The 24432-nt window shown below is 44.7% G+C and overlaps 2 protein-coding genes across 2 annotated transcripts in view; one reads left to right on the top strand and one right to left on the bottom strand.

Annotated features, from left to right (window-relative positions):
• Napb (NSF attachment protein beta) overlaps nucleotides 1-3831 on the bottom strand; it is a 39011-nt gene extending 35180 nt beyond the window's left edge. Inside the window, exon 1 of the mRNA XM_038332034.1 lies at nucleotides 3680-3831. Within this exon, the coding sequence (XP_038187962.1) occupies nucleotides 3680-3777 (98 nt within the window). The 5' untranslated portion in view covers nucleotides 3778-3831. The remainder of the gene's footprint in view (nucleotides 1-3679) is intronic.
• Nucleotides 3832-18992: 15161 nt separating this feature from the next.
• Cstl1 (cystatin like 1) lies at nucleotides 18993-20597 on the top strand. Its single transcript, XM_042055129.1, has 3 exons — nucleotides 18993-19346; nucleotides 19779-19889; nucleotides 20502-20597. The coding sequence occupies exons 1-3, from the start codon at nucleotides 19230-19232 to the stop codon at nucleotides 20595-20597; spliced, it is 324 nt and encodes a 107-aa protein (XP_041911063.1). The 5' UTR covers nucleotides 18993-19229.
• The last annotated feature ends 3835 nt before the right edge of the window (nucleotides 20598-24432 follow it).

The raw sequence follows: 24432 nt of genomic DNA, 5'->3' as shown, positions 1-24432 counted from the left end.
GCTGTCCTAAGACTCACTACATAGACTAGGCTGAACTCCCTATGTAGACCAGGCTGGCCTTGAACTCAGAGATCCACCTACATCTGCCTCCCTATTGCTGAGATTAAAGGTGAATACCATGATGTCCCGCCAATTAATGACTTTTTAAAAAGCTGAATCTGTATTTGAGTATTAGTTGTAACTGAGAAAGATGTCAATGCTATCAAGGCTCTCACATGACCATGCTAAACATGGAAACACAATCTTCACCGGAATAAAAGCAAGTGAAGAATATGGATAGAGCCTACAAAACCTAAGAAATATTTGAACTTTCACAAACAGATATTAAGTAAACTCATGCTTAGTTGCAGTAACCAAAAAGGATCCTTCACTAAATTTACACCAAATAGATAACTCTTTAGTCCCAAGACTGAGGAACACTGCAAAGGAACCATCAAGGGCTGGGAACGTAGCTCAGTGGTAGGATAAATACTTAACCTAACAAGAACAAAGCCTGGGGGTGCACCAAACTGCAAACAAACAAACAAATGAAGATAGCTCAGAAACATTCTCCTGCCATTCCTAAGTATGGATTTGGTCATCTATCTGTGTTCCCCTAGCAACAAATGAAGAAAGAAAGCAGGTCTTTGCAATTGGAAAGTATCCTACTGTCAGTTTGGTCAGTTTCAGATCATTGTAGCAGTTTGTTGAGATTTAAACTAGAATCTGAAGTTAACCACAAATTTCCACAGCCCCTCTCTGGCAGTGCACTAACTGAAAATCTGACGTTTTCGTGGTGGTTTTATACCGTGCTCTTCAGAAAAAGAGATTGGACTCCTCAACTAAAAAGATACATCACTCTTTAGCCGGGAATTAGAAAGAAACCCGAACAAACGTAAAACTGGTTGCAGACAGGTCTGCATCCTTCCTCAACTATTTTCCTGCAGGGAAGCTGCAAGGGACTTTGCCGGGGGAAAGAAACGCATTGATGCTCCCTCCCCACCTCCAGCTTCCAGACACAAAAAGCTTGTAGCTTACGCACAGAGGAACCATCCATGGGATATCCATGCATATTTCCATCTAACGCAACAACAGACAGACAGATTTATGGAACAATCCTGAGAACGCAGTATCGCCACAAAAGCATTGTGCAGCATACAGGAGATAAACTCAAGCTAGGCTTTAATCTGCAGTCGGGAGATGAACAGCCAGCGACATGAAACATCTACGATAAGCCAGATGCCTTTTTAAACGTCCCCCACATCCTCAAAACATCACCTGTCCATCCTGTTAGATGGAACAGTGATACTTGGGTGAACCAGGACATGTGATTATGGATTCTCCGTTAGCCTGAGGGTATCACATGGAGATAGATGGCACTACCATAAATGAAAGATAAAACCTAAGGGAGGCAGGGCAGGGCAGGGCAACACGGAAGGTGATGACAGATACACGTAATGTTACACCCATAGAACTCTAAACATCTAATATTGATTACAAAATCTTAGTCTTCCCATTATAAGTCAAAGAGAAATAGGTCTGGTTTGGGGTTTCAAATACTACATACTTATAATAAATCTCACGCTCTATATATCCTTCTTCCCCTAAGCTTTCCAGGACCAAATATTACCGGAAACCTCCCAGTCCCGGTCCTCATAGTACAAAGGACACTTAACCTGGCTAAAACTCTTAAGGTATTTATTTATTAAAAGACGAGTGACCAAGTCTTTTGACTCCAAAATCCTGCAAAACTCAATCCATCTGCCCTCTGCTTCCTTGATGAGCGGAGTTGACAGCTGTGATGAATATGTGGATAATCATCTGACAACCATTTCCAACACCGATAAGCCTGCGTGTTTTATTTATTTTAGCCTGCGTGTTTTAAAAATATATAGACTGACTGATCACTAATCACGAGATACACTGTGGATTATAGCAGAAAAAACTGAGGCTCAAAGACACAAAGTTACCCTGATCCAGGTTCCAAAGCCATGATAATAACCTGACCTTCTGCTTCCACATGAGTAGGAAGTAGTAACTCTCGGCAAATGTGTGTGAATGACCGAAGATGAGTCTTCCTACCCCGCCTGTCACCGACAGGGCAGCTTTGGTCATAAAGACCTTCCTTCAGCAGCCAAGATTCCTCAAAATCCTTTTAGTTGTCTCAAGATCTCACCTAGTTTCCTCAAAACTTTGGGCCTCTTGACCAAAAGAAATGCCTATAACTGGCTCAAGGAAACACGATTTGAAACTCCCTGTGCATTAAATCACCCCCCTCCCCCCATGGTGAGGCACTCACCCTGCCATTAAATTTCACACAGTGAATCTCGTGTGTTTGGTGATTCACAGACAGGAATTAGTATTTGGCACCTACATTACATACAAAGAATGCTCCCTGTCCCCTTTAAAGGGGAAACAGCCTATCCATAACTTAGAGCTACAGTTCCAAGCCTTGTATTACTTGAGAAATTTAGGACCTAGTAGTGATTAATGCCCTTAGAGGTCTCCAAGAGTGGTCTCCTTTATCTTGGCAGAGCATGGTACCATGCACTGTATCAAAGTGACCCTAAGCATTTCCTGGAGATGGAAACATAACGGGGTTCCACTAAACTGTTACATAATAACGAATATTATAATTAGCAGTTAAATGAACGAAGTTTGAAAAAAACAAGTCAAAGCTCACTGGGTGTGTTTTCAGAACTAAGTGTCCAAATTGAATTTGTACAGAAATAAAATTGTCTCTCAAAATGCTACTAGTCCTTCCTGAAAATTTAAATCTGCTCTTGGTAAAGATCTTTCACTTTCAAATGGAAAAAAAAATGAGGTACACGCGTAATTTCTGCCGCTGTCATAAACAGCTGAATCATTCACATAATCAACAGCCCTGAATTCTTCCACAAGCTCTCAGTTCAGGTTCTGCCTTTTGAAAGCTCGGAATGTAAAGCCTCCCCCTACTACAGCATGTAAGAAATACACCAAATCACGGGAGTCCCAAAAGATACTGACTTTAAACATAGGCAACGTTATGGTCCATCAAACAGGAGGCCCGGGCTATGGATACAAATCACTCCAGCAAAGGAAAAACACACCATCTGTGGAAATGATTGCAAGGCCTGTGGGCCGAAGCCAGCCGGCAAGTGCCCAGGATACAAGGGGCACTGACCTCGCGCTCCTGTGAGCCTCTCACAGATGCCAGGCGCCAGGCTGAGTTCCAGGACCTTCCCGTCTGGCTCCCCCAAGTGATATATGGCCCAGACTCGGTTTAAATTAATCAATCCGGTCCCCTAGAAAGGTGGTGTTCTCGGAGGGGCAGCTCGGCGCTGACCCTGGCACCAATATCGGACCACGGGCAACATGAGAGGCGTCGGGGAATACAGAAGTCTCCAGGGGCTCCTATGGGGTTCTGGGTGCCTGGGGCTGATGGTTACGGGGTCTTCGGGCTGTGTGTGGGGATGCCCAAGGCCTGAGGATCCCCGAAAGGAGATGTGTGCAGACTAGAGCCCCTAAGGCATGGCCCAGGGGATGCAATGGCCCCTGGGGGCTGCAGGAAACAAGGCCGAGCATGAGCCACCTAGCTGTGTTCTGAAGGCCGCTGGGAACCCAGAACCCTAAGCAGTTGTGCGGGGCACTCTGCGGTGGCAGCCGGCTGGGCGGGGGACCGGGCACCAAGACCCCTAAGGGCAAGAACTCTGGCGCTCACCCGAACAGCCCTCGGAGGAAGGAATGGGAGGCTTTCACTCGTTTCTCGGCCTCCGCCATCAGCTGGACCGCTTCTCGCTCCTTCCCTGCGTTGTCCATGTCGCCCGCCGCTGCCAAAGCCTCCTCCGCCGACTCGCTCTGCTCCCGGGACGACTTAACCCTCCCTCTAGCAGGTGCCGGCACGCAGGCGCGGTGCGAGCGGCCTGTAGGGATCTGTAGTCCTAGACTCCACTATATGGCAGCTGTGTCAGCAGTCACAACTACAGTTCCCAGAAGGCCGTTGGGCAGGGCCGGGCGGTAACCTGTCTTGCGGACCTTGAGTTCTCCCGTCTCTCGGAGGAGGGAGAAGGGGCGTGGCCCTCTGGAGGGGGTCTTGGGCCAAGGTGGACTTCACGGTTTTAAGGAATGCTGAATGAGAAAATGACCGGTGGCTTCCAGGGGAGATAACCTAAAATAAGCATCATCAGAAATTATTGACCATGACTGAGACGTGGCGATGTGATAGACTGTTGACCATGGCATTTTAAAAGAAAAAAAAGAAAGAAAAGCCGCGGACGTTCAACCTACTTGCAGGTACTGCAAAACGTAATCCAATGCAGCAGTTCAACGCAGTTTCGTCAACCATGTGGTGCCTCTTCACCTCCCAACCCTCCCAGAAAAGGAGCAACAGCTGGCCAAAAGAGTTATTTTTAATTTCTGAGAGCAAGACGTTAAAAAATGCCATCATCTTCCCCAATATAAATTCAGAGTTGTTTTTAAGCACCCCCAAACTGCAACTTTCTATTGGTCCACTTGTTTAGAGATGAGTGGCATATCTTCCGTGTAGGTATAATCCACTCATTTTATTGACCGAATTCTGTTAAATGGCTAGGAGCCAGTGAACTCCTTTATCCTTTACATAATGCTGGCCACAGTGGGTGGATCCTGACAAAATTCCTGTCTGCCAGGAAGATTTTTAATCTACTAAACATCCATAGATAGTTGCAGTCCTGTGCCAATGCCCTCTAGGCCTGTCCCACAGGGAGCTGTTTTTAATACAATGTCTAGACCATCTAGGCTTGGCAGTGCTAAGGCAGAGGTGGTGAGGCAAGTGGGATCACTGCCAAATGAGAGTTTCTGAGGATTTAAAACTCTCCATGAATACACTGTGGGGACTGGCAAGCAAAACTTACCAAAAGAGATGAATCCTGTCTTCAGAGAACAAAGCAAGACAGTTCAAAGTCCTTGAAACAAGTGACCAAAACTGATGTCACAACCTCAACAGGATGCTCTCAAGGTAGAAGGGAATACCAGCTCTGGGGACACAGTTTTACTTACGACTCCTGTAGGCGTTCTTCTCATTTTCGAAAACTGATGGTATGTTTGGAGCAGTAAATGGGAGTCAGGAAGGAGGAAGGAAATTGGAGGTGGCAGTAGATGTTGGGTTGAAGAGAGAAAAATGGTAGAGAGTGGATGGACATTGGCCTTTGAAAGGGAAGCAGTTGGGGGATTTGGCGGAGTGAGCCAGCTCACACGCTCCATGTGTAGCAGCAGTGTGTTGATCAGAGCAATTCCCAAGCTCAGTGGAGCAGCTTTGCAGGACAGTCAAGAAATAGTGATCCCTCTGCCACCAGTCTTTGATGTCGTATCTCCACCTCACCCTATTCTAGGGCTCACCACTCTAAGTCCTGCCATTTTACCTGAAAAGGAGCTTAGAATGGATTTCCCAAAAGCACGCCTCAAAAACCAGATTTTTCACACATAGGCCTTTGGCGAATACTGGTTCAAACTGTAGCACCTGTCAGTGGCTCTGGGCACATCCTATTCAATGGACATTCAGGATACATAGACAGTCAAGCTGAATCAATACAGAGGAGAATAGACTAGAAGATGAACGACCCACCATCCATATGAAATACTACGTAGAGGCAGGACTGAAGCCCTCTGAAATCCCGCTCAAACAGAGCAGGAAGCAGAAAACGACTTTTGTAAATAGAGGATGTGGCCATCTGCATCACTAGAGTTCCAGGTAGAGTGGAGTCTCCTTTTACAGCCAAGCCTCAGAAGTAACGAGTGGTTTGACACTTTTCTACACTGAAACAAAGAGGTAAAGTTAGCCTGCGTGCAGAGCGTGGGATTGGATGCTGTCTCTTGAGGGCAGGGGCTCAATCTTATTCATGTATTTGTTTGCTTGCTTTTAGTTTTTGAGACAGGGTCTCTCATGTAGTTCTGGCTGTCCTGGAACTTCTGCTATTATAGGCCAGACTGACCTTGATCACAGGATCACAGAGATCCTCCTGCCTCTGCCTCCCAAGTGCTAGGATTCAAGATATATACCACCATGCCAAGCCTGGAACTCAACTTTTTCTTTCAAACAGTTTCAAACCACCACAGGTAGGTTAGAGGTAGGTTGTCAGTTGACAGCCTGGTCCATCCTGGTAATGCTGACCTTGTTGTGTGTCTGGAGGCCCCAGACTGAGGAACAGCTAGCTGTTCCTACCTACCTTTCCTACCAGGGGTCTGCTGGAGACTTTGTCTTCCTCTTCCAGGACATCTTGTGCTCTGCTCTAGTAGGCAGCAGCTTCAGAAGGCCCTTTACCCATAATCATTAAAGTGGTGCATTAATGAGAATAAATAAACTTCAGTCATAGCTAGAAACTAATTAATGATATGTTTTATTAATTCTCAAAAGACATTCAAAGCAAAATGAGTTTGTGAGGGAAGTGAATTTGTGTGGCAGGGGATGAGTGTGTGGGCGTGGGGTGGGTAACATTTCATATTAAGTCACACATGCTGTAAGTATCCACTCAAAAAACTTTAAAGCTATAATTTAACAGTTTCCTTAATAAATAATTCTACAAAACTGGGTGTGCTGGCACACACCTTAAATCCCAGTACTCAGGAGGCAGTTAGGTAGACTTATATGAGTTCAAAGTCAGCCTGCTATACATAGTGATACCTTGTCTTGAGATAAAGAAAAGAAAAAAGTCTATGTAATCAAGACCCCAAATTAGGAATGATAAAATTATTTATCAGTAAGTATCTGCCAGGAAAGAAGTTTGTAATTGATGTTTATAAGAAAATGCTTACTATACACATTGTTATCACAACGTAGTGTTACTCTTTGCATTAGTTGGTGTGAAAATTGGCGCAAGGTTTGAAATTAACTTGGTGGGGTTTTTTTGTTTTGTTTTGTTTTTTTGTTTGTTTTTGTTTTGTAAAGACAGGGTCTTGTGTAGTTCAGACAGACTCACTGTGTAGCCCAGGATGATCTGAAACTTGTGATTCTCCTGTCTCTCTCTACCTCCCAAGTTCTGGAATTGCAGGCATGCACCACCATACACTGTGCTACTTTTATGCCATGCTGGAGATCAAACTTCATGCCTGCTAGGCAAGGTTTCTAGCAACATTCCTACTTTGATGCGTTTAATTGTGGGATGTGGGAAAACAGCAAAGATGACCTCTTGAGGGGCTGCAGAGGAGGTTCAGCAGTTAAGAGCACTTGCTGCTCTTGCAGAGAACCTGGGTTCAATTCCCAATACATGCCAGCTGGAACTCCAGTTCGAGAGGGTCTGATGCCCTCTTCTGGCTTCTGCCTATATTGTGTAAATGTGATGCACTTTAATACATGAAGGCAGAATATTTAAACAGATAAAGTAAAAACAAATTCATCTTTTAAAAAGATAATAACTTTATATAGTATATACTAAGATCTTTCTCTACCTTGCTTAAAATAAGACAAAGCAAGATTATGGTTCTGAACTGCAGACATACTGCTAAGTAAAAATGCTTTACTTTCCTTAAGTCCTTTGACTTTCTTTGGTACACAATTTAACATTACACTCTAAGTGTGTGTGTGTGTGTGTGTGTGTGTGTGTGTGTGTGTGTGTGTGTGATTTTGAAATGGATGCAGCAGATCCAAACGCATCTCCATGCTTGTATCACAAGCTTCTGACTCACAGCCACTTTTAACACACCCATTCCCATCTAATCTTCATCCGTAAAGCACATAGACATCATCAAGGTGCAGGTTTGTAGTTTGTTTTTTTTGTGTGTGCTTTTAAAGCATCAGCTCAGAGAGAACATTTCCATGCAAAACCCTCGGGAGATGTGACTATAACTGTTAACTGCCAATAGTCGAGCACATTAGATTTACATAACTCTTTCCCATGGAGGCCATAGTTGAGCTGTATGAAATTTGGCTCCTGTGGAAATATTCACATCTGTCCTGAAAATGAGAGAAATTGCTCTTATCTGGAACATCCTGCCAGCAGTTGATTTAAGAGAAAGCTAGCAGCTCTTCCTGATCAGCTGGGAAGAGCCTCGTTTCCCCAGACTTGCTCTGCATCGGAGGAACTGGCTTTGGAGAGGCAGCCAATGCTTATTATTTCCAAGTGGGTAAACTCACTTACTCGTTAACACTGCGAGCACATCCAGAGCGGGGAAAGATGCGAACGCACTGACGTGTACGTTCCAGCTAGGGCTGAATATGGTGGCCTTGGACTTCGGGGCCCAGCTGTCAGTGAGCGTCCCTTCCGTAGCCTCTGTAGTGCCATAACTTTTCATTTTAGGGATTTTTATGTTGAAGGATTCTTTGGATCTCCAACTTGCAAATGGCAAGTTGTTAACTTTCAACCTCCGTAACTACATGAGCCAATATTGCACAACAAATCTCTCCATATGTATGTAGAACCATGCATACACATATGTATCTATGTTCCTACTGGTTCTGTGTCTCCTAATTCATATATTCTCTGCTATCCTTTCCCCAGGGCCTGCAGGAATTCCATCAATGAGGCTTGAATTTAGCCAACCGATCATAAGGTAGAGGTCGAGGGTGAGTGATAATACAGTACTTGTTCCCATTTTTCTACAAAATGGCCACTTGACCCTCCCTGACTCTTTCTGGGTTGTTCCATTCTCCCCGTTGTTCTTGCTTAGGAGTGCTGGCATGGGTACTGCTACCTGAAAAAGGCTTCCCTGTTTTCTGTGTGCCCTGGTTCCTTTGCATTTTCACCATTGTATAGGCATTTTGTTTAGATCAAATTCTCTCTCTCTCTCTCTCTCTCTCTCTCTCTCTCTCTGTCTCTGTCTCTGTCTCTCTCTCTGTCTCTGTCTCTCTCTCTTCCTCCCTCCCTCCTTCCCTCCCTCCCTCCCTTCCTTCTTTTCTTCTCAAGACAGGGTTTGTCCGTATAGCCCTGGCTATCCTGGAACTCGCTCTGTAGACCAGGCTGACTTTGAACTCAGAGATCTCCATGTCTCTGCCCCCTGAGTGTTGAGATTAAAGGTGTGTACCCTCACCTGGCTTTCTTGAATTTTTCTTATTGCTACCATGCCCCTGTTTATTGCAAAAAAAAAAAACTGACATGTTTCCTACTCATTGTTGATCCTGAACCCCAAACCAGATGAGAACAAATCACATTCATGACTATAATAAATACAGAGCATGAACCAAGCATTAGCACACATACCATGCACATAGTCCAGATTGCTGACATAAATGGAAATTCTGAAGTTTAAAATGTTTGGGAAAACATGGAGAAAAGTAGCATTATTAAAATGTTTAAGTAGCTTTCTGACCTTGACTTTCTAACTAGGACATCAAAAATGCAAACCAGGAAAGAGAAAATCAATACCTTCACTCCATTAAAGTTAAGAATTTCTCTCCTCCAATATGCCAAAAATAAAATGAAAAGGTAAGCCACAATCCAGAAAAGGATATTTGTAATATGTGTACCTAAATCAAAGTAAAGAAAAGAATTATCAAGGGTAAAGAAATTTTCCAAATCAATGGACACAAACATCCAAATAGACAAAGGGGGAGAGGCCTTGAACTTTCAGATTAAGAGAATTTCAACTCCTGCTTGGTCTTTAGTTATTCATGTTGGCAAGCTTGTCAGCTTCTCATAGAAAAGCAGGATGGCAGAACACAGAAGCAGGCCCCAGAAGTCCTTGCTTTTCATTTTCTTTCAGAGTAGACCTGTTGGGAATTATTGTGGACTCCACAACACATTTCTGTAAGCTGCACTCACCCTCCTACATGGCTACGGAGCCTTAGAATTTACTTTTTCTACCGTATTTTTTTTTTAAAAAAAAAGTTTTGTTTTTGTTTTTTGAGACAAGGTCTTGGTGTGGAGCTAGGCTTTAACTCCCAATTCTTCCTCAGCCTTCTGAATACTGGGATTACGGACATGTGTCACCACACCTGGTAAAAGTTTCCGCTAATCATTATTATTTTAATTGTACACATTTAATACATATAGTGTGGTAATTCAGTACACATAAATAACATGTAATGATCAACTCAGGTTGATTAATTGTCCATGTCCTCATCATTGTGTGAAATTTCCCAGAGTTCTTTCCAATATGTCTAGTAGGCTATTGTGACCCACTGTGGTATAGATTTACTATTTCTAACTCCTGGTGTTTTGGTGTTTGCTGTCAAACTCCCCACTTTCCCACTGTTACTATTCTACATTCAGCTTATTAAGTGTGTGTGTGTGTGTGTGTGTGTGTGTGTGTGTGTGTGTATACGTGTGTACGGTAGAGGTGTCTACACTTCTGTATGGGTTGTGTTTGCCTGTGCGTGCATGTGTGGAAGCCAGAGTTCAGCGATTCTTCCTCTACCATTCTTCATCCTAGTTTTGTAAACAAAGTCTTTCACAGAATCTGGAGATTGCTGTTTTACGAACACTGACAGAGTAGAGTCCCTGGGATCTGCCCGTCTCCTCCACCCCACACACATTAGAATTACATGTGTGCGCCATCACGTCCAACTTTCCTTGGGTAATGGGGATCCAACTCAGGTTCTGATGCTTGTAGAGCAAACCCTGTAACCATTCGGCCATCTTTCCAGATCCAGGATTTTTAATTAAAAAAACACATGCATAGAGAAGAGCACAAAATATGCTCCTTTATGTTGGTTTATTTCAGCTAATGTGATGTCCTCTAGGAGTTTTGATGCAGGTGGTAGGATATAATTTTATTAATATTTCTTGGTATTATTTTTAATTATGTGCAGGTGTGTGTATCCCCACTGCTCTGATGTTCTGTCCAAGCTCACAGGGTCAGGTAACCATGGATTTAACCCTCTGAAATTGTGAAACCAAGCTAATGCTTCGGTATCTTTACGTTGTTTATGTCTGGTTCCCACAACAAAGTCTAATTAACACATTAGTTCTTCCCCTGATGGGCACCTGTGCTGATTCTGCACACCTGAGCTGGATCCAGCAGAAAATGCTTACTGCATGTGAACTTGGACTTGCCCCTGATATGCGAATTTAATTTTCTTTGGGTCCACCCAGGGATGGGATAGCAGGATCATAGGCTAGATCTACTTTTATGAGCCTTCCATGCCATTCTCCACAAAGGCTTGACATTCCAAGGGTATAACAAGTTTTCGTTTCTTAACCTGCAATCTGTTAGTTATTTGTTTTGTTTACCTCTATTTTGGTTCCTGTCATCAAATTTTCTCTACTGCCCTTTCCCTCACTGCTCAGCCCCTCGTGGTCTCAACTCTGCTCTATTATACTGAGTTTATTAGCATTTGGGTGGGATCGTGCAGTCTTTGTGTCCTTCGCATGCCAGGTTTATTTAAATGAATACAGTTTCTTCTGAAGAGTTTATTCTTTTTATTTCATTTCATTTATTTATTTCACTTTTTTGAGGCAAGGTTTCTCTGTGTGGTCCTAGCTATCCTAGAACTTGCTCTGTAGACCAGACTGATCTCTAACTTAGAGAGTTGTCTTCCTCTACCGCCAGAGTACTGATTAAAAGTGTGCACCACTACACCTGATTGAAATTTTTATTTTTTTAATTTTTATTGCTTTTTTAATTTATGGGAGGTCAGAGGACAATTTGTGTGAATTAGTTCTTTTCTTCCATCATGTGGATCCTAGGTCACGAACTCAGATCTTCAGTTTGGCAGTAGGTGCCTTTTATTTGCTGAAACGTCTCGACTGCTCTGCTCTCTGAGGTTTTGTTTATTTGTTTTGTTTTGGTTTTTCAAGAAAGGGTGTTCTTTGTTTTTTTTTTGGGGGGGGAGCAATTAGGATTGAACCTAGAGCCTCACACAAGCTAGACAAGTGTTGTACTACTGAACTATACCCTCAGCCCTGCTTTCTGAATCTTAAATATTTCCATCACAGAGAAATGAAACTTGAGGTTATATTAGGATTCTCTAGACTGTAAAGTCTAGAGTAATAGAACTTATAGAATGACTCTCTCTATATATGATTATATATTATAAATAGATCTATGATTATATATATACATATATAGCAGAAGACATGGCCCAGATTAAGGGTGTGTCTTCCCTCCACAAGAGCCGGATTAAAAGTGGTTCTTCCCTATTTCAAATTAAGCAAAAATTCCTCACAGGTGTGCCCTCCATTTTTGAATTTTAGTTAATTCCAGAGTAAATGTTGCAGGATATTTGATTGCACGGTGACACCATGAGACAGTGTTAAAATGTTAACCTTGAATCAAAGGACAGTGTCAGAGACTAGCTGACTGGTTTTAGCCATTGAGAAGCCAGGAATATGGATAGAGGAGACACACAAGAAGGAATAGGGAGGGACTTGGAGATTTCAGTTCTCTTTAATCTGGGAAGTATGGAGAGAAGGTCAACCGGTCCCCACTCTGCCACTTCTTTGATCTGTCAGGTTTTCCCGAGACTTTATTGATAATAGCATAGCTTAGATAAACACAACATTTAGTCAAGTTGACAACCAAGAACAGCTATCACAGAGGTAAATGGCACTTACTCTGATTTTGTCAGTATAAATTATATACACGTATCAAAATATCATGTGAGACCCCAAACATACAATTGCATCAATTAAAATTTTTAAAAATAAAAAGGAAAAGGAGGAAACCTATTGTTTCTTTAGATAGAGAAGCCTGCTTAGGAGTTGACAAATTATTTTTAACCTGGAAAACATCTGAATTTTAAAAAATACTTAAGTTTGGGTGAGGAGGACAGACCGCCACCAGCTACTCCTCCCTGATATTCTTAGCCAGCTCTTCCCTCTCAGGGAAGCACTGTGTAACTGTGAGAATGCTCTTTCTTGGCCTTGTTACTTCTCAGATTTCTTCGTCTAGAGGAGAAAATGTACTTTGGATCACTGCCAACTTGAGCCATCTGTGGCACCACCTTGTCCCCCTGACATTCTGTGTGCCGGCTGCAGAATTGCTTCTTAGGAGCTGAGTGCATTTTCAGCCAAGGTCAACCACATCCGTCTGTGGTAGCTCCAGAGGTGAAGGTCCAGGGATGCTTTGGGAACTGTTGCTGACTGCATGGGCAATGCTGCCCCACAATCAAGCCTGGGATACTTGAGCAGGTGGCAGACTTTTGACTGTTTGTTTCAGGGCCATCTTGGAAGGGTGCCTGGCAACCGGGTGGGTCTTAAATAGATTTGCTTCCTGTCTGCGTTATATCCAGGTCAGTATCCTGCCCAGAGCAGGACTATTCAGGGTACAGAAATGCATTTTTTTTTTTTAAAAAAAAAAAGTCCAGAAGAGAAAACAAATGATACCGGCCTTTTTGTTTGTAAGGAGTTATTTTATCTATTTGCCTTGTGGGAAAAGAAAATCAAGACATTGGATATAGGTGTAGGCACATTGGGACTGTTCTCCAGGTTCTGATACCGTATTAGTGAAAAACAGATGTCCCTTGGTATCCATGGGGGTTGCTTCCAGAAGCCCCTGCAGAAACCAAAAATCTGTGGATGTCCCAGCCTTCCTATACGACAGCATATGTGTTTGCATAAGACCTGCACATGCCCCTCTACACTTTTCATTGCCCCTTCATCTCTTAGAATACCTAATAAAACACAAATCTCGATGTAAATATTCTTTTTTTTTATTTATTATGTATACAACATTCTGTCTGTGTGTATGCCTGCGGGCCAGAAGAGGGCACCAGACCCCATTATAGATGGTTGTGAGCCACCATGTGGTTGCTGGGAATTGAACTCAGGACCTTTGGAAGAGCAGGCAATGCTCTTAACCTCTGAGCCATCTCTCCAGCCCCGATGTAAATATTCTTTAGTCTCTATTTTTCAGGGACATGATTGGCCCGGACCGAACTGCTCTTTAGAAGTTGTCTATTCATACTTGACTGTAATCAGAGACACAGAACTCAATGGGTAACAGATGTCCACTGCTCTGCTAGGGATAAGTCCTGGGCATTCCCGGAAAACAGTATGGAGCCCCGAAGCAGTTCCACCTTTACACTCCCCAGTGCAGGCTTCCTTTTCTTATTGAAACAGCTGACGCGACTGATGTCAGTATGAGCCCTGATGTCCCTTGAGCTACAAAGGCGAAATATCTGTGCAATTTGTAATTTACATTTCCCAAGCATCCACAGTACTTTAGATGTGAAATGTAACCTCGCAAAAGCTCGTGCGTTAAAGGCTTTGTTGCCATCTGATAATCTTCAAGGGCTACAACCTAATCCATGGACGGACTAAGAATTAGATGGCATGGTTGGGAGGTGATGAAAACCATGAGGTGAAGTTTAATTTGAGGAAGTATATTAGGGAGAGAGCATGCCCTAGAAGAGGGTGTTTTTGTTTGTTTGTTTGTGCTTTTGCCTGTGCTCTGGTTGCCGCAAGGTATCTAGTCATATTAATGAAAAGCCAGCACGTCATCCTATGAGATACTTCCTTTCCTGATTGTTTGCTGGAATTACAATCAAGAAAACTGAAACACAGAAGGTAAAGCAACCGGCCAAGCAGCAATGGAAAGGATTGCTTTTTCCTCGGTTGTATGCCCTTCTCGGCAGCTCTCCTGCACCTTCCAGAGTCCCCTGAGACCAGGAATCACAAGCCTGAATGTCTAGGTAGGGCTGCCTGGTCAGGATGTGGTCTATCCTGTTGCCGAGCCTGGAAAAAGCCCAGCATTCTTGGCGTTTGCTAACTGACCTCATCCTGGAGCAAGGGCACTCCACTTCAGGATTCAAGGCAGAGCAAAGCCTTTGGACCAGGCTGATGGGCGGTTTAGTGCAGGCCCAAGAAACCTCAGCCAAGGTCAGGCAGAAGCCTGAGTAGTTTATCTGTGTGTGACTGCATAATGAGACCTTATTTCAAAAAAGAATAATTCGTGCTATAGGGAGTTGAAAAATCTAGGCTCAGGGAGATAAACTAGCCCAGAATCCCCAGAATATAGCTGGGTAATAAGATGTGTGTGATGCCTGCCTTATCGCTCTGCTTCTCATTGGCTAGTATTTAGTTTTGAATATTTTGACTTTTAATTTGAAATATGAGACTTACAAAAAGACTAAAAAAATTTGCAAAATCTGTCCTAGGCTTTTATCCTCCCCAAACATTGACGTAATCCCAGTATAATTGTAAAACTACGAAGTTAATATTTAAAATACAAGCACTGCATACATTCAGATTGTGGGGGCAAGGGGTGTATGAAGGCCCAAGGTTGCTTTTGTGTCTTACTGCCTTACTCTCCACCTTATATGTTTGAAACAGGATCTCTCAATGAACCTGGAACTTAGCATTTTGGCTACACTGATTGATGGTGAAGCCCTGGGACCCACCATCTTTGCTCCCCAGCACTAGGTGTGCAGATGCTCACTGTCAAATCTGGCTTTTATGTGGGTGCTGAGGATATGAACTTGGGTCCTCAGGCTGGCTCTGAGCCACCTCTGTCACCCCAGATTTCTTTGATTCTCTTACTATTATTCTTTCCCTGGAGCAAAATATAGGGTTCTATAATGAGCTTCTGCATACAGGCAGTCCTGGGCAGGGCTAATTTCTGAGTAAGGCTCTTGGCTGATTTCAGTGGGGAGCTTGGGGTTACCTCACAAAGCTCTGCTGGGTCACAAGAGGATTACAAGTGGTAGCACATGAACGTGCCAGCACAGTGGGAAACAGATGGGAGACATCTGCTGCAGTGGGAGGCAGGTGAGGAAGAGGAACGTGATAGAGGGAGCACAGGAAATGCTGGTGGCTTGGTAAGATGCTTGAAATGTATTACTCCAGGTCCCATGTGCTTGAATCCTATGACTCAGTCCAAACATGACTTTCTCTATAAACATTCACCCACTCCCACACACAGTACCCTTTGGCCACTAGAGCATCTTTTATTGCAGAGCTCCGAACAGGTCTGTTCTTGGGATTTCTTTCGCACGGAATGTGAGTTCAGGCAAGGATAGGGACTCTCCTGGCTTGACAGTGTGCAGAGACAACCCCTTCCCTCAACTGTTAAAGAACAGAATGGCCATTACAAGTGGGAGGAGGACTGCTGGGGAGTCGGCTGTGTGGCCCTGGTGAAGCTTTCCATGGGTAGTGTTCTTAGCACCACGGAAGAATGAAATTGGGGTCTTAATCTTTGCTTAAGTGCAGGTGAAGCTGCCTCCCAGGAAAGCCCGTTCGGTGAGACTGCTGCAGAAGAGCGAGGGAGCAGTTGCTGCACTCCTGCCCTGGCATCAGTATAGACACGTACCTGCTAAAGCTACGGAGATGGGGGCCAGAGGCCTGAGGATGCCCTTGCTGCTCTTGCTGGTGGCCGTAGTTGTAATAGCCAAGGTGAATCACATCCAAAGGTGGGGAGGCTTCAAGGAGAAGGCCTCAAGCAAGAAAAACATGAACTCCACACTCCATTTCTTCATCCAGTCCTACAACAATGCAAGCAACGACTCCTACTTGTTTCGAGTTCAGAAGCTAATCCAAAGTCAGATGCAGGTTTGTGCCTTGGTTTCCCAGACAGCAACATAACCCCCATCTTGCCTTTTCAGACATATGGGGATTCTGACTGATAACTCTCTGGGGGCGTATCATATGTGATGGGAACACTTGAAGCTTCTGGGCTAAGTAGTTCCCTCAGCCACATGACCTAGGTAGGCCTAAGGTTCAGAGCCAACCTAACTCACTTCCTCTTGGCCAAAAACTGAGCTGTAGAGGTTCTCCATTGTTTTACGGAGGGGATTACATTTCATTTTGCCTACCAGATGGCAGGGATGGGGCTGGTTTCACTTTCTTTAACGGCTTTATCTGGACAAACCCTAAACACTCTGTGTAACTTTCTTCTGACAGAATTTTCTTTTCAGCGTCCAGCGCTGTCGAATCGGGCTGGATTCTCTGCTTGAGACATTTGTAATCACAAGTCTTTGGGGACAGCTGAGGGGAAGTAGCAGGGAACGAGCAAGGAGCTTCAGTCAGATAGTTCCACCACTTTTGAGGCAGAGTCTCTGTATTTAGCCCTGGCTGGCCTGGGTCTCTACCCTCAGCCTCCTGCCTTAGCCTCCTGAGTGTGAGCTAGGATTACACCTGTGTGTCGTCACCGTTACTTCTCTGTTTTACACATAATTTTACACATACGGTTCCTGTGGACTGTATCAGTTGAAAGGTGATAGAATAAGAAAATTTGTTTGAAAACTATTGGTCCACTGTTCCCTCAAGGTCAGATAGCAAAATATGTAAATTGGTCAGAAATGATACTGCATCCTAGTTAGTTTTGGGGGGAAATGATTCCCCTAGGAGGAAAAATTACTAGTCAGAGAGAATGCGAGGCAGATGGAACAGGAGTTAATAGAAAGAGGGGAAGGCATGGGAGTGGGGTGGGCAATATTACTGTTATACCGTGTTCCTAAATCCTGGCACAGACACTCCAGGGTCTAATATGCACTGGCTAATATGCACCATGACCACCAGGTGGCGCTGTTCTCACTTGTCTTTTTCACTTGAATCCGTTTCCTTTAGGTATAGCTGAAACACTATTTAATGTGTGAAACCAACCTTTTACTATTAACAATTAACTGATCAAGAATGGTTTTTTAAAATGTTATAAGCAAACTCGGTGTTACTTAAAGCGATAAGCGTGGGCTTGCCGATTGGAAGGGGAGGATCATGGACACAGGTTTCTGGACATCTCAATATCCAGATGTGACTTTGAAAGTCTGAGTACCGCAAAGGGAGGATAGTAAACAAGCACGGTGGGCTGCTGGGCCTGCTTTTGACTTTTAGTCGCTCCCAGATGTGGGATCTTGGTTAGGTGTTATCTAGAGTCCTTCAGGATTGCCTCTTCACCCGCAAACTGGGTCAGAACAAGTTTAGCTCAATGCTGCCACCTAGCAGCACTTGTCGCAATAGCTGCTGTCGTGACTTCCTATTCTAAGTGAACAACAGAGACTACCAGGGAGCAAGAAGTTAAATGTGCACAAATGTTTTCGTTTTCTTTTTCCTACATACACCTTGCTGACAGCCGGTCAGTGTGGCAGGGGCTGGCTCAGTTCTACAACATCCCCCTGCGTAAGTAGAATGGCCCCTTGGTGACAGCAGAGGAGCACCTGTGCTCTAGGGAATTCGGGCTGGTACTGAAATTGTATTCTTAGTGCAGCCATGGGCAATTGTCCCGCTCCTGGCCTTAGATTTTATATGGGAATCTTTCAACCAGGACCACGCCTGGCCTTAGATTTTATATGGGAATCTTTCAACCAGGACCAAGGTGAATTTTCTGTCTGCATCTCCCCTAGAGAAACTCACACAGTCTCATTAGGCTGAACCACTAGTGTTTGGGCAAGAAGCAGGGGGCTCACTCTACTCCATACATGGTTGTCTAGTCTACACACTCATCCCTGGAGCCAGACCCGTGACTATAATTGCCAAATTTCCTTAGCGTTTCAAGTGTGAGGCTTCTCTTCCCCAAAAGCCCTCCCAACCTCCTTTTTCTCAGTCTTCAAAGCCTTAGGTTTGATCATGAGAAAGAGAAGACAAAGCCACCAAGGGAGCTGGCCCTGGCTTGTGTCTTGTCTGTGGCTTACCTGGATTCATCATCTCGCGCAGATTCAGGGCACAGTGGGTATCATTTTCAAGTGGAAAGCTCCTGGGGATAAGCAAGAGCTTCAGCCCGTGGCCTTTCTGCTGTCCTTGGCTCTCCCAACGTCACAGCTGGTCCACACAGTTGGCAGAAACAATTAGGAACTTAAATATTTGAATTCTCTTAAGCTATCGTTGTGTGGCTTTTCCTGGGGGCGACTTGAGCAAGCAGAGGACACCCAACATCAGACCAAAGAAATGACTGCAATCAAGTCTAGCTTAGTGTACCAGCGGGTCTGTGGAGGGGACTTAAAAACCGTGAATGGCTCTAAGGCAGTTCTGTCACAAAGCCCATGTCAGCAAGAGTGATAACTCAGGATGATGGCGGTGTCTTGCAAGTTCCTGCAGGTGGCTCAGCTAGCCTAAAAGTCTCTGTAATGACCTTGGGTAGGAGGTCATGCAGCCTTGTTTTATTCGATTCCTGAATCTTCTGAGGCAGCCTCCACTCTCCAGAGGGAATGTTTCAATTGGGAGAAAATAGCTACGCAAGCTTTTTTTTTTTTTTTCTGCCTTAGTGGAAGTGCACCTGTTTTGCCCAGACTCCACAAGCAGACTGAATGCTTGTATGGACCTTGCAAATGAAGAAATGGGGGATGCTACGCTACTCTCTCTAGGTTTCAGAGCTGATATGTGGGGAGCAAAGGTCTGAAATCAATTTGTCTCCCAGGCTCATTTGTAAAAATTTCTATTTTTACATGCATGAGAGTTCTGTCTTCCAGTACATGCACATAAGTGCACCACATGTGCTTGCAGAGACCAGAGGAGGGCATTGGATCCCCAGAAACTGGAGTTGCAGGTGGTTGTGAACTGCCATGTGGTTTCTGGGAGCCAAACTTTGGTCGTCTGCAAGAGCAACAGGTACTTTTAAGCCATCTCTATAATCAATATTTAGATGTGTTGTTAAATTGTCTACTTTCTGATCGTCTGGGATGGAGAGTAAGGAGAGAGAAAATTGCTACACAGACTGGAAGAAACAGAGCCAGGTAGGTCCTCATGGCATTATGAGGACCACGGTGGTCTGTGGTTACCAAGCAAGCCAACTTGTCTTCTCATGACCACGGGTGGGAGACAAGTAAGTACTATGTGGCTGTCACAGCAAAATCCAGAGCACAGGGTTGTGGTTGGGACCTTAGTTGCTATTGAGACTTTCTCAATGGGAGGGGAGGAAGGAGCTGAGTTTTGATAGATGAGTTCCGGGAAAAGGGGTCATGCTTAGTCCCTCCATCCTGGAGAGGGTCAGACACAGGATACTCAAGAGTGGAAATAAACGTTGCAATTGCTTCTCCACAGCTGAGCACAGGAGTGGAGTATTTAGTCACTGTGAAGATTGGCAGGACCAAATGCAAGAAAAGCGAGGCAAGCAATGCTTCCTGCCCTCTGCAAAGCAGCAAGCTGAAAAAGGTGAGTTGTGGGGATCCTCTAAGATAGCCTCAAGGCCAAGGATGGGGAGTGAACATCCTCAAAGTGTGAGAGTCAGGGTCAGCAAATTCCCAGCCTTAAGGCTACCTGACACTTCTTGGTGCCTCCCAGGAAGGAAGAAGGCTGCTGGCTTGGGCAGTCTGGCCACCCAAGTAGACACTGCCCTGGATCTAGGTTTCTGCTTCTCCCCATGGAGCCCCACGGCACAAGTGATGTTTGTTTCTCCTCAGGGCCTTTGCTATTATCTTGCTCCCGTTCTCTGGGCCACTGAAGACTGTTCCCATCTCTTCTGTGCCTTCTCAGTTCTCTTGTCCCTCTCTCTGTGTGGCCTGGCCCTCATTAGACAGGTGGTAGGACACGAATGCCTCTTTCTGCCCCAGGGTGTAGGTGCAGGGGTGGGAGATGAGGAGGGGCTGGTACCCCTTCATGGAATCCTCGGTCCTGCTTAGACTGAGGGCTCCAGAGGTCCCTGCCATGGGTCTCAGGGGAACAGATCCTTTCTGGGTTGCCCACGGCCTGAGGAGCTGGAACCTTCTCTTCCACCTTTGAAAACCATTTTCCCCAAAACTGACTATCTTCTTTCTTCTCCCACAGAGCCTGATTTGCACGTCACTGATATACACCGTGCCCTGGGTGAACTACTACCAGCTCTGGAACAGTTCCTGCCAGGATAGCAAAGTGCCCATATAAACAGCCCTGTTGACGCTGAGATGACTGTGTTGTGTACTGGTTTTTATATAGCTCTAAGAGGACTCATGTACCTCTCTGTGGTGTACACACACACGCACACACGCACGCACACGTGCACACACACACGCGCACACACACACACGCTCACTCACTTTCACAACACTGACACTCAACAGCATGCATAGTAACAGCACCTTTATTGACACAACTATTTCCCATTCACATACACACAGGCATACACACCTCTGCTCTCATAACTTGCACTGACTCACACCATGTCAACACACACGCAAACGCTTCCACCCGTGAACCTCTGTGCTTTCCCATACTTGTAGCTCACATACATATCCTTTTGGGGAGCCTCACTGTTCTTTGTGCAGCAACTCCTTGCTTCTGCTATCTCTGGCCCAGGCACAGCCATCAACTCTGGCCTGGGGATGAGGAGCTTATATCCTACCAGGACACACAACACCGTGACTCACACATGTCACAGTGAGCACGACCAAAGTCCCATAACTAAGCAAGGCTGGATAACGTGTAGATTCAGTACATTTGTACCGAGGTTGTGACTTACAATGGCTAAAGGACAACAGGCATCAGCAGTGGCAGGGATGTCTTAGCTCAGGTTTGTGTTGCTATGAAGAGACTGGCTTATAGTTCAGAGGGTTAGTCCATTCTTTTCATGGAGAGACGGGTGGTAGTACGAAGGCAGACATGGTGCTGGAAAATTAGCTTAATGTTCTGCATCTGGATCCTCAGGCATCAGGAGGAGAGAGTGACGCTGGGCCTGCACTGAGCATTTGAAACCTCAAAGCCCATTCCCAGTGGCACATTTCCCCCAACAAGACTACACTTACTCAAGCAAGGTCACACTTATTAGTCACCAATTCCCTATGGGCCTTTGAGGGCCATTTTCACACAAACCGCCACAAAAATGTATAGAATACTGTCCTGGGGGAAGATATAAACTCCCAGAGTCCTTGCCCATTACAGTCCCAGGGTGTGCTTACTCCCCAGCCACAAGCTATGAGGGCATCTATAACACACTGTCTTCTAGGGGCCAGATCAGAGACTCAGTGCTCGGGTGTTGTTTGGGGCTGGTCCCACAGGCACCTCTGCCTGGCTTGTGCCCAATTCCAGACTCTAGAAGAGAGGTGCCAGGCACAGGCCTCAGTGTGTGTGGGGGAGGGGAGGTGTAGACATATGGAGGCCCTTTGGTAGGATTTTCACCAGTGTGTTGAATGCTTTCCCTCTAGGTCTCCAGACTACAAGCATGATACAGTGAGCTTATACTCTCTCTTCGCTAGAGCTACCTCCCTCCATTGACTCATAAGAGCTCAGTAGGGAGGGCACAGACTCGAGCTGAGAACATATTGAACGTACCATGTGACGCTTGGCTTCCTCCCTGGGTCTGCCACTCTCTCAATCAGAGGGTAACTTGAGAATCACTTAGGGGAGAAGAATGTAGATCCCCATGAGAACCTCAGATTAACCAAGGTGCCTGGAGGAGAAGGCACAGGAAATGAGTGGAAAAGTTATACATTTGTAGAGAGAGCCCAAAGCACCCCGCCATGCAAATCCAATGCCACTGTACCCACCGAGTCATCTCTTCACTCCCTAAACATAACCATTTTTATTCTTTTTTTAGATAATTGACTTGTGGGTGGTTTTCAGGAATTTTTACTTTAATTTTGATTTGTCGGGTAGTGTCTAGCAAAGTAGGCCAAGTTGGCCTGGAATTTGAGATCCTCCTGCCTCAACCTCCTGAAGTGCTGATATCACAAGCACACACCATCCTGTGCGACTAGCTTTCAGGGTCTAATATTAGACCCTTTTAGCAAATAAGCACGTGCGTGCCTGTGTCAAAGCAGACAAGCACGTGGGTCTCTGCTGCGTATTTGTTGTGGCCTCAGGGAGTGCATTTGTACATCACGAGCTGCCTTTGCTCTGAACTCATTTTCACGTTCCCCAGCTCACTCTGCGTTTCAGTTTGCTAGTCCAGGCACTGGGGTGGTGGGTCAGGCTTGTAATCGCAGCATTCAGGAGGTTGAATCAGGGGAGTCTCTGTGAGTTAGATAGGCCTGTCTGAACTATATAGAGACGTACTGTTACAATATTAATGAATAAATAAATATTAAAGAAATAAGCTGAATGGGTGTTGGTGGTGCACGCCTTTAGTCCCAGCATTTGGGAGGCACAGGCAGGCAGATCTCTGTGAGTCTGAGGCCAGCCTGATCTACAGAGCGAGTTTCAGGACAGCCAGGGCTGTTATACAGAAAAACCTTATCTTGAGAAAACCAAACCGAACAAACTCTCACCCACCTCCACCCCCCCAAAAGAAATAAACTATAGTGTTGATTTGAGCTAAGTTTTTGCTCATTTCATGTTTGCATGGGGAGACAAGTATTCAGTTTGTTTTTTTTACTTTATGTGATTTCCTATCGACACAATTCTTTTTTGTTTTAAATTTATTTGTTGTGTTGTATGTGTGTGCAACATGTGAGTGTGAATGCAAGTGTGCTCTTGCTATGGTGCTCACATGGTAGTCAGAGAATGACTTTCAGGGATTGTTTCTTTCTGACCATCATGGGTTCCAGGAATCAAACTCAGGTGGTCAGGCTTGCATGGCAAGCGCTTCACCTTCCTGAGCTGTCTCGCTGCCCCTCTGTTGTTATTGTTTATTATTGTTTTTATTCTATCTATCTATCTATTATCTATCTATCATCTATCTATCTATCTATCTATCTAATCTATCTATCTATCTAATCTATCTATCTATCTATCTATCTATCTATCTATCTATCTATCTATCTATCTATCTATCTAGCCTGGCTGTCCTGTAACTCCCTTTATAGACCAGACTGACCTCGAACTCACAGAAATACACTTGCCTCTGCCTCCTGAGTGTATTATTCGTTTAACAGTGCTGCAGCTTGCTCATAGGGCTTTCTGCACGCTAGCAAGTACTCTGCCACTGAGCTACATTCCAGTTTCACTTTGAATATTTAAAGTTATTACTATCTGAGTATGTGCACATGTAGTCAGATTCCTGTGGAGGTCAAAGGCACCAGATCCCCCTTTTAGTGATATTTCATTTGTATTTTAATAAATAAAACGTGCATGAAGATCAGAGAGTAAAACAGCCACCCCGGTCAGCCTTACAGACCAGACAGTGGTGATATATACTTTTAACCCCAGTAGCCACACTAGTTTGCCATAGAAACTGGGTGGTTTGGGGGCACACCTTTAATCCTAGCACCAGAGAGGAATATAAAATGGGAGGAGACAGGCCTCGGGCTCAGCCTCATTCTGAGGATTCCTGGAGGCAGGATCGCCATTTCAGACTGAAGTAGAGGTAAGAGCCAGATACTGGTTGCTTTGCTTTTCTGATGTTCAGGTTGAACCTCAATATCTCTCTCTGGGTTTTTATTATTTATGCTGTATCTGCCGTGTCTGAAGTCACAGGCAGTTGTGAACTGCCCAGCAAGAGTCCTGAGAACTGAACTCAGGTCCTCTGCAAGAGTCTATGTGCTTTTAACTTTTGAAACATCTCTTCTGCTCACTGCTTTGAATTTTTTTTAAATGAACTTTCTTTTTTCCACCCCACCTCCCTTGCTTTTTAAATTTACAAACAGGAAAGATCAAGTAAGCAGGAAACATGAAGGACTGGTGAATGCAAGTCCTGACCCCATTAGAACTCTCAGATGGAATGGTCCTGCATATCCCCACTATAGTACTTATAGTAATCTATATGAGTAACAAAAATCACGCATGCTCGTGTACATGTGCGCACACACACGCGCGCGCGCACACACACACTACTGATCCCCACTGA

This window comes from Arvicola amphibius, chromosome 5, assembly GCF_903992535.2.
Source record: "Arvicola amphibius chromosome 5, mArvAmp1.2, whole genome shotgun sequence".
NCBI lineage: Eukaryota > Metazoa > Chordata > Mammalia > Rodentia > Cricetidae > Arvicola > Arvicola amphibius.
This window is presented reverse-complemented; position numbering and strand designations above follow the sequence as displayed.